The 10,802-nt window shown below is 48.5% G+C and overlaps 1 protein-coding gene across 1 annotated transcript in view; it reads right to left on the reverse strand.

Moving 5' to 3' along the window:
• The window catches only part of LOC135104636 (uncharacterized), a 24,240-nt gene extending 15,233 nt beyond the window's left edge, over positions 1-9,007 (reverse strand). The window contains exon 1 of the mRNA XM_064012167.1: positions 8,939-9,007. Within this exon, the coding sequence (XP_063868237.1) occupies positions 8,939-9,007 (69 nt within the window). The remainder of the gene's footprint in view (positions 1-8,938) is intronic.
• Positions 9,008-10,802: the final 1,795 nt, after the last annotated feature.

Here is a 10,802-nt window from a genome sequence, read left to right on the forward strand (position 1 = left end):
CAGGCAAAGGTGTGAGGAGGTAACGGCGGCGAGGCTTATGATGAAAGGAAAAGATGAAGGAAATGACGTGGGTTTAATGGATATATATTTTTTCTTCAGTGGGGAAAATGAGACGGGAGGCGCGTTAGTGAAAGCGAAGATGAGGTAATGATGATGAGAAATTGAGTAATGCATCCTGTTCCCTTGAATTAAGTGAATGCGCATCAACCTTTATTTTTTTTTTCCTTCTCTCTCTCTCTCTCTCTCTCTCTCTCTCTCTCTCTCTCTCTCTCTCTCTCTCTCTCTCTCTCTCTCTCGTAATACTCAAGAGGAAGAAATAAGATACGTGGGATGGAGAGCAAAGGAAGGAAGGAAGAAAGGCAATATATAGGAGAGGGGAAGAATCATAAGAAGAGTTATGTGAAATCAAAGATAATAATAATAATAATAATGGAGGAGAAACGACAGATGCTCAATAGAGGGAGGAGAAGAGGGAGGAGGAGGAGGAGGAGGGAGAATTTCGTCACCATAAAGGAAAATAGGAGGAGGGGGAGGAGATAGGTGAATGTAAGGCAGGTAGTGAGGGTGGAGGAGGAGGAGGAGGAGGAGGAGGGAAGAAAGAACCGCAGGCATGTCCCCTTCACCACCCTCATCTCCCACAGCATCCGTCCTCCTCCTCCTCCTCCTCCTCCTCCTCCTCCTCCTCCTCCTCCTCCTCCTCCTCCTTCTCCTCCTCCTCCTCCTCTTTACCATCAATATTTGTAAGCACTAACAAACTCATTAACCATAACCATCCTTCAATCACCACCACCACCACCACCATCACCACCATTACCATAATCATCAAAGCCGCACCATCATTACCACCACCATCCGTCTTCCTCCAGCAATATCCACCACCATCATCCCTTCCCTATATTTAATAATGCCAATATTTGCTACCACAATATCCATTCATCCCTCCTTCCCCCATTTTCACCATCACCACCATCACCACCATCACCACCATCACCATCATCACCATCCCTGCCTTGGTTACTATTATTTGCTCAGCCGCTATCACCACTGCTATTACTATTACTACCACTACTACTACCACCATCACCGCCATCACCATCGCTTCCTTCATCACCATCATCATCATAATTAGCAAGTATACAAGAGTCTTCTTTTGAGCTTTCCATCTTCCTCGTTACCTTTGTCTACCCCTCCATTCTCTCTCTCTCTCTCTCTCTCTCTCTCTCTCTCTCTCTCTCTCTCTCTCTCTCTCTCTCTCTCTCTCTCTCTCTCCCCTGTTCTTCTCGAGCCTATTCGGTCCCATGAGAACCTCTTATGCTCCTCTTCTCTTTATCTCCTCGTCCTCCTCCTCCTCCTCCTCCTCCTCCTCTTCCTCCTCCTCCTCTTCCTTTCATTTCAGATCCTCTCTTTCTCATGTATTTTCGCTTTGTTAGTTCTCTCTCTCTCTCTCTCTCTCTCTCTCTCTCTCTCTCTCTCTCTCTCTCTCTCTCTCTCTCTCTCTCTCTCTCTCTCTCTCTCTCTCTCTCTCTCTCTCTCTCTCTCCCCATTGTAGTTATTCTTATGTTCTTTCATTAACTAACCGACAGAAATGCCTCCTCCTCCTCCTCCTCCTCCTCCTCCTCCTCCTCCTCCTCCTCCTCCTCCTCCTCCTCCTCCGTCCTGTGAACTTTATTTGTGTATCTCATTTCCATGTCTATTTTTATATTCCAATCTAAAAAGTTATATTTTCATGTTTAAAACTTGGTAAATTTCTCATCTTTATTTATTTTTTTTTCTCTCTCTCTCTCAAGCTCGTGAACGTCGTAAAGTGATTCAATTTTTTTTTTTTTTTTTATCACCGTGAAAGTTTGCATCCTCCTCTTGACTTTCGCTCTCTCTCTCTGTCTTTCTTTCTATACATATATCTGTCTTTCTTTTTTTCCTGTCTCTGTCTCTCGCTATCTCTGTTTCTCTGTCCCCGTGTTCGCCGATAAATATGTACTGAGATATGAATTTCTGAGAGCAGGCGGCCATACATCAGTGGTGTGGCCGGCGGCTGATATTGGCCTCAAGACATCAATCTGGGGATCAATATACACTGGACTTCCATTCCCTATAAGGCCAGTGTGACGCGAGGCGGGGGAGGGGGAATGCGTCGCGGTTGCTGAGGCGAGGCGAGGCGAGGCGGGTGTGACTTGGTAAAGGGAGTGTTTGCATTGTGTTCGTAAAGGTGATGCGTAGAAGGGCTGGCTGAGAATAGGGATAGGATGTGTGTGTGTGTGTGTGTGTGTGTGTGTGTGTGTGTGTGTGTGTGTGTGTGTGTGTGTGTTTGGATGGGTGGGTGGGTCTCTGTGTGTGTTGATTTTTCATTTGTCTTTTATTTGATGGTTTTATTTTAACTCTCTTCGTTATTTTTTTTTCCTCTCTCTGTCCTGTTCTCTGTTGTGGTGGTTGATTGTAAATAAATAAGTTTAGTTAAATTGTAAAAGTTTGGACGTTTTGGTGGTGGTGGTGGTGGTGGAGGTTGGGGTTGGTAATAGTAGTAGTGGCGGTGGTTTTAGTAAAGGTGGTAACAATATTTAACCTTTTAAAGCTTTTTTTTTAATTAATTAATCTAGATAGTTGTTTGAGTGTTACATATACATAGAGTTGATTGACTGACACGGCAACAGTCACAGGCACCTCATCTACCTCAGAATTAAATGGAAGAGAAGGGGAGGGAAGGAAAGGACTCCACGAATAGTAATAATCGTAAAAGCAACTCAACAAAAGCGTTATAAGACAAAAGACAGCAAGGGAGGGAAGGAAAAGACTCCAACAAACAGTAATAGTAACACAACAGCAGCCTCATATGACACCCTATCTACCTGAGGACGAAGTGGAAGGCAAAGAAGAAGAAAAAGACTCCACAAACAGTAAAGACAACTCAACAACAGCGTCAAATGGCTAAAAAAAAAGTGAGGAAGGAAAAGACTCAACAAATAGTAACAGCGATGTAACAACAATATGGCAAAAGAAAAGGGTGAGAAGGAAAAGACTTCACAAACAGTAAAGGCAACTTAACAACAGCGTCACATGGCGAAGGAAAGCGAGGAAAGGAAAAGACTTAACTTGAGGTGCCCCAAATAGTCCTTGTCGTGTTTTCACCTGGCGAGTCTCAAACCTTTGCTCGGAGTTCAAATCGATACAAAACAGGATTGACAGCTTGGTTGGTCAAGGCCTTGCGTCGCCTCTGGTTCTTGAATTTATAAATGCTAAAATGTACATTCGTTTTTGCCAAGATTATTAATTTCTTTAATTTATTCGTGTATTAATTTGTTCGTACACAATTTTGTTCACCTATTGAGTGATGTCTTTTCTCATTTTCTTACCTATTTGTGATGCGGTTCTCTTGTTTGTTTGTTTATTTATTCATTCAATACTTGTGCAGTTATTTATTCAAGCACTTTTTTTGAGTTATTTATTCATTCTTTTTTTTTTGTCTTCCCAGTTTCTTTTCATTATAATTTCAAGAAACTCGCCACCACGCCAACCAAGAACCAAAGCGACTTCATTTTTATTTCCATCTTTTTTTTTTTTTATCAAAGTTACAATGATAATCAAAATGGCCGCCAGGGATTCAGTAAATAAATATTCACTCTCCTTATAATTTTCCATTTTTACCGAATTATCATTTTGCATCCTTGCTTACAAACGTTGAAATTTGTGCGATATTTTACGGGAAGAAGAAAAAAAAGAAAAGAGAAAAAGAAAAGAGAAAAAATACCGACTCCACCTTTTCGTGAAGTCAGAAAAAAGTAAAGAAACAAAACAAAAATGTCCGTCGCGTTGTCAACATGGTCTTGTTTTTGTTTGTTGTTTTCTTTTGTGCGTTGAGTGATTTTTCTGCTTCTCTTTTTTTCTTTATCTTTTTTTCTTTTTTCCACCTACAAGATGACAATATTGCTTCTTTCATTTTCGTCTCTCTTGTGTCCGTGAGAAAAGAAAATCGAAAAAAAAATTATAGCGGAGAATTATTTGTGGTGGCGAAGAAAGAGCAGGAGGAGGAGGAGGAGGAGGAGGAAGGAAGGCAAGTGGGAAGATTAGAAAGAAGACAAGGAGAAGGAGGAGCAGGAGGAGGGATATTGATATCACCACGGAGCAAAGACAAGGAGGAGAAGAAAGAAAGGATGAGAAAGAAGAGGAGGGAAGTTTAAGTTTAGAAAAAGGAGGAGGAGGAGGAGGAGGAGGAGGAGGAGGTTCGAAAGGAGAATAACGAGAAGGAAGAAGTAAAAGAATAATGAGACTGAAGGACAAAGAAGAAAGCAAGAAAAATTTAAGAATATGAGTAGAAGATAAACGAGGAAAGATTAGAAGGAGAAGAAGGAGGGAAAATAAGGAGAAGGAGGAGGGGGAGGAGAATTGATGTCACCAAGAAGCAACATTTTAGCTTCCTCCGGTCGACATTTTTTCCCTACTTTCTTCCCACAAACCCCTACTTTTTTCCTCTCCCTCTCTCCCTCCCCTCCTGCTTGTGCTGTATTGTTTTCCCTCCCCTCTCCCCTCTCTCCCCCTCACCTGACCCCTTCACCCCGACACTTGATACGCATCTCACAGTACCCCTCCTCCTCCTCCTCCTCCTCCTCCTCCTCCTCCTCCTCCTCCTCCTCCTCCTCCTCCTCCTCCTCCTCCTCCTCCTCTCAGCCGGCCTATCTCCTACGTCCTTACTACAGAATTTATCCACAAGTCTGTCTCTCTCTCTCTCTCTCTCTCTCTCTCTCTCTCTCTCTCTCTCTCTCTCTCTCTCTCTCAGGTCATGCCTTTACTGTGTTATTATTTTTCATTTAGTAACAGTAATAGTAGTATTATTAGAACCATCATCATCATCATCATCATCAGCATCAGCATCAGCATTATTAACATTATAAAGGGGAAAAAACATGAATGATGTGTTCCTTATTATTTTTTTCCTTTTCTTTCTTTTTTTTTCTTTCTCTCTCTCACTCTTTACCTGCCGACGACTTCGCGTTTTTCATTCTTCCTGGCAACAATAGACGCCGTTGTCCCCTTTCCTTTTCTTTTCCTTCCTCCCTCCCTTTTTTTTTTTTTTCCTTCCCATTCTTCGTGTTTCTAGCGTTCGGCGTCTTTTTGTATCTCTTTTCTTTTCTTTTTTTTTTTTCTTTTTACATTGCGTCGTTTATTCATGGTGAAGTTTTGTTCGATTTGCGGGTCTTTTGAAGGGAGGAATCGATGAGCCAGGAGGAGGTGGAAGAGGAGGAAGAGGAGGAAAAAGGAGGAGGCTGGAGGTGGAGCAGGAGGTGGTGGTGGTGTTGGAGGCAGTGGTGGTGGTGGTAGTGGTGGTGGAACACAAGAGATGAGATTCGATGAGAGAGAGAGAGAGAGAGAGAGAGAGAGAGAGAGAGAGAGAGAGAGAGAGAGAGAGAGAGAGAGATTAGTTGCAGTGATTTTCTTTAAGACAACAAGCGGAAAGGAAAACAAAATTAAAGACAGAAATTGGAACTTGAATGAAGGTGGATAGAAGAGGATAATGTATATAATACGTGGTGGCGCGCTTGCGAATACACACACACACACACACACACACACACACACACACACACACACACACACACACACACACACACACACATCACTCACTCATTTTAAAACCTGTGTTAATCCACTTCACTACTGCCCCCCTCCCCTCTCTCTCTCTCTCTCTCTCTCTCTCTCTCTCTCTCTCTCTCTCTCTCTCTCTCTCTCTCTCTCTCTCTCTCTCTCTCTCTCTCTCTCTCTCTCTCTCTCTCTCTCTCTCTCTCTCTCTCTCTCTCTCTCTCTCTCTCTCTGTCCTCCATACCTCCATCCCTCTCGCGCTCTCTCTCTAGTCTGAAGGAGGAGACAGAGGAGGAGGAGGAAGAGGAGGTGCAGGGGCGCGCCGTGGCCCTTCAAAAAATAGCCTCTGACGCCCTTATTTTGCCATGTGTTAAGGGCGAGAGTGCCACGTCTCCCCCTGGGCCGCCGGGAGGAGCCTAGGTGATAGCGGCCACAAGGCTCATATTGGGTTGGTCTTCATTAGCGCTAAACACTGGTACTTCGTGAGCCCTGGCCAGTTTTTGTGCACTGGGCAGGAAGGAGGCGACTAGGGCCCTCCTCCTCCTCCTCCTCCTCCTCCTCCTCCTCCTCCTCCTCTTCCTCCTCCTCCTCATGCTAGCTGCCTTTCGGATTTTCTCTTATAGATTTTTATGGAGGCTTTGTGGCGGCGTGTATCAAGATGTTTATTGATTCGCCGCGGCCTGTTGTAAGTCTCCGGGGTTGGTGGTGGTAGTGGTAGTAGTGGTGACGGTGGTGGTGGTGGTGGTGGTGGTGGTGGTGGTGGTAGTGTGGTCTGGTGGCGGGATGAAGGGCTTGCCGTAGCGTCCTGTTGCTGCCATAACAACGCTTCGGGTCCGTACGTGCGGTGCTGAAAGAAATGAGCATCGTCAGTACACGCCCCTCCTCCTCCTCCTCCTCCTCCTCCTCCTCCTCCTCCTCCTCCTCCTCCTCCTCCTCCTCCTCTTCCTCCTCCCTTCTCACCCTCACGTGTCCAGATCTCACAAGAGAAGGGATCTGATCTTACAATGGGCAAAATAAAACAGCAGGGAAGACTTTCATCCAGCCTGGCTCAGCCCTGCGTGTGTGCTTGTGGTGGAGATGCCTGCCCGATACCCAGCACCCCGCTCCTGCGCCCCCGCTCTACCCTGCCCCCGGAGCTGGCCGCCGCGAACACCACCAGCCCTGCACGGCGCGGCAACATGCAAAAGTGGACGGAGGGAAAGGGGACAGGACGCTAATGATTTGTGAACGAAGTAGCCCATGTATTTTTGTAAAGGTCCGGGATTGAGGTGAGGGTGTAGTGCAGCATTTGCCCGCCAGGGGTCTCGCCTTGTCGGCTGCTTGTCTGGCTAGCTGGCTGGCTGCCCACTCACTCCCCGCCCCTTCCTTCCCCTCTTTCACTAAAACCACTTCCCGCAGTATCGCAAGCAATTCTCACTTCGCCGTCTTTGTCGTGTGCTCGTCGCCTTCCCTCACTTAATGTTCCAAAAGCAGGGATCTCGCCGAACTGCCGCACCGGTCAGGCAGGGCGCGGGGCCGAGGGGGAGTGCGGGGCCGCGGTGGTCGGGGCGCAGCGGGGCGGCGCGGCGGACTCTCGCTGCGCTACACTCGCTGCATCTATGCTTCGTCCCGGAGCCGCGGCGCGCTGCCCGCCGCGGCCTGAGTGTTGCGGCTCCCCGAGTGAAAACAAAAGGCCCCAACAACCACTAATGGATGAAACAAAAGCTGGCGAGGAGAACCGAGGATGGTCAACGGAGAGAGAGAGAGAGAGAGAGAGAGAGAGAGAGAGAGAGACTAAAGCGAACCACCAAGCTCAGCTAATGTTCCGCGGCCTGGGTATTACGCCCGGCCCAACCCAGTCCTTCTTGCCACCTCGCCCTGCCTCCCGCCCTCCGCCACTCCTCTGCCCCTGCAGCCTTGCCTCCCTCCTGGCGGTGCGCGGCCGGCGTACCCGCGCCCCGAGCAGCGAGGCACAGCACCGGAGGAGGATGACCCGGGAGGATATCTGAAGCACACGAAGACTATTGGGAAAACGGCTTAGCGTTGGCTGCAGGGCGCCGTGGGGTCGCTTTGATAAGATGCCACGATTAAGGCCGCGGCCGCGTTTAATAATATCATAAAAGTAAGAAATGAAGAAATACGCCGCAGAGTCTGACAGCCTCCCAGGGCGCGCAGACGATGGAGGAGGCGAGGCACTTGCAGGGGAGAGAGAGAGAGAGAGAGAGAGAGAGAGAGAGAGAGAGAGAGAGAGCCGGCGGGCCTAATAATGATGCCTCCGGTAGAAATTTATATCATGGCTGTAAATAAGTGCGGTGTAAAAAATATGCTGTAATGGAACTAAACGATGCTTAATACGGGAGGAGGAGAAGAGGAGGGAAGGAGGAGAATGGAGAAGGAAACATGGGGAGGGAGAAGCAAGAGAAGAGGAAAAGAGCGATGAGAGCTGAAGTACAGAAAAGAAGGAGGAGGAGGAGGACGAGAAGAGAGAAAAAGTCCCCGCAACATATCTTGGTATACCTCGAGGCAACACCGATAGTGGCTTCTGTGGTGGCGTGCTGCGAGAGAGAGAGAGAGAGAGAGAGAGAGAGAGAGAGAGAGAGAGAGAGAGAGAGAGAGAGAGAGAGAGCGGCGGGCCCTTCTCATCTTCAGTTTCCACGAAGCGCTTCACAAACCCGCAGTGATGCAGTCTTGAATCGACTTACCTGAGTTACAACAGCGTGCAAGAACAATGCATCCCCCTGGTTTCTCCTCCTCCTCCTTCTCCTCCTCCTCCTCCTCCTCCTCCTCCTCCTCCTCCTCCTCCTCCTCCTCCTGCCCGTCACCGCTTCCTGCCCTTGCTTGTTGCCGCCCGTGTCGTCCTTCTATATCATAACATAATTGACGTCTCCTTCCTTCCCTCCCTCCTCCCCTCCCTCCCTCCTGCTCCTCCTCCTCTCGTCCCCTTCTGTCTTCTTTCACACCTTCATTCCCTCCCCTTTTTCCTCTTTTTTTTCTCTCTCACTTCCTCTTTCCTCCGTGTCTCTCATCCTCTCCTGTTTTCTTTCTCACCATTTGATCCCTTTTTCATCTTTTCTTTCTCTTACTTTCATGTTATCTTCCTCCTCTCTTTAATCCCTTTCTCCATTCCTTCCTCCTTTCATCTCATTTCTTCTTCCTCAATTTCTTCTTTCCCATGTTACCCCTCTCCCTTTTATCCCTCTCATTCATTCCCTCTTCAATTTCCTTCTCTCTCACTTCTTCCCTCTTCCGGCACCCTCCCCCTTCTGCAGCAGACAATACCCAGCCAGTCCCCCTCCACTGCTGCGGCGTTGAGATCCCTTAGCCACTCGAGATTCTGAGGGCGGCAGGAGGGATGACGCCCCCTGCTCCCCAATATTCCCCCTCCACTGACCCCCACCCCTTCTTGACCTGTAAAACTCCCTTGGCCCTTCACACCTATCCTGTTGAACCTCTCCACCATGTCCGTCTCTCCTTCATCCTCTCTCTCTCTCTTTCTCCCCATTATGCCCCTGTCGATCCTCCTCACACTTCACGACCTCACGGCGCCCCAGCACGAGCCCCTCGCATCACCTCACACCCCCTAGCACGCCCCCCGGCCCGCCTCACGACCCGCCACGCCGGCACTAAGCGATCCTCCATGCTTGTCACAGTCAAAATTCCAGTGCCACTCTGCCAAAGGACGGCGGTAAAGTATCTTCGCGAAGGCCGTGCCCGCGCCGCCCACCGCGAGGAGAGGCGAGGCGAGGCGGCGTCCCGGAGACACAACCAAGCGAATAGAAAGTTTTAAAAAGGGAAATTGTTAGTTAATCCCATTATGTGCCGGGCGAGGTGCACGGGCCGGCCTGTGGCTTGTAGAGGGTGAAGAAGAAAAGGAAGGGACGGAAGGGAGGATGAGGGAATGGTGGGTAAAGAGTGGGAGAAATAGAAACTGATGATGGAGAATGTGGAAGATGAAAGGAGAGGATGGGTGTTTTGGAGATGGAGAAGGGAAGGAAAGAAAGAGAAAGATGGTGGAGGTTAGGGAAGTAGGAAGGATGGATTAAAAGAACAGGATGAGAAAGAGGAGGTGGAGAGAGAAACGGAAAGGGAGTAAAGCTGTGGATTAGGAAGAGGAAGAAGAGAAACTGATGGATGAGAGACAGTAGGAATAGTGAATTAAAAGGTGAAGGAAAAAAGATAAAGAAGAAGAAGAGAGGGAGGCAACAGTACTCACCCCTTACTTTATATTACGTGTCCCCCCTGAGTACCCCCACATCTCCCACCCTCCACCCCTCCCTCACCCTCCATCCCAGCCTCCCTCACCCTCTCTCTCCACCCCCCGTTCCTCGCCTACACTGAGCCCCTTGAGCCAGTCCTTCTTGGGACTGCTTGAGGACTGAGCCGTTTGGTTTTGAGTCGCTGGATAAACCCCGCCAGTGTCCAGTCCTCCTTCTCTTTAACACGAAGGCCTGGAAGGAGGAGAGATGGGGCAGGGATGGGTAGAGACAGGGAGGTAGGGGTTGAGGGTGAAACAGGTAGAGGAGCAGGGCAGGGCAGGACAGGATAGGACAAGGGATAATCAATAGCAGGTTCCCCACCGATACCCAATGAATGGATGTCGATGGGCATGTAGGAGGTGAGAAGGAGGAGGAGGAGGAGGAGAGGACAGGTTTGAGAAGTGAGGCTGTGACAACGTTGACGGAGCTGGAGGAGGAGGAGGAGGAGGATGTAGAGAAGGTGGGAAGGGAGGAATATGACAAAGGGTTCATCACACCGTAGGTAACTTGTAGTGACATAGTCTTCCTCCTCCTCCTCCTCCTCCTCCTCCTCCTCCTCCTCCTCCTCCTCCTCCTCCCCGTCCTCCTCCTCCTCTTCCTCCAGTCTTTTCTCCTTCCTCATATAACTTCCTCCCCTATAATCTCTTCACAATTCTTAATTTTGCATCGATTTCATTGTTTCAGATTCTCTCTCTCTCTCTCTCTCTCTCTCTCTCTCTCTCTCTCTCTCTCTCTCTCTCTCTCTCTCTCTCTCTCTCTCTCTCTCTCTCTCTCTCTTTCGCTCTCTCTCTCTCTCCGACTTTCCCTCTCATCACTCTTTTCGCTTTGATGGTTCTGACACGAGTTTCCTTTTGATCAAGGTGATGTGCCGAGCTCTCATTTTCCTCCTTTCCTTCCATCACTTCCTTCTGTTCCTCCATCTTTTCTTCCATCTATCCCTCCTTCCTTCTTTCGTTCCCTTAGTCCTTCCTTCTTTCATATCCAGCTTCTCTCTTTTTC

The sequence above is a fragment of the Scylla paramamosain genome, chromosome 11, assembly GCF_035594125.1.
Source record: "Scylla paramamosain isolate STU-SP2022 chromosome 11, ASM3559412v1, whole genome shotgun sequence".
Lineage (NCBI taxonomy): Eukaryota > Metazoa > Arthropoda > Malacostraca > Decapoda > Portunidae > Scylla > Scylla paramamosain.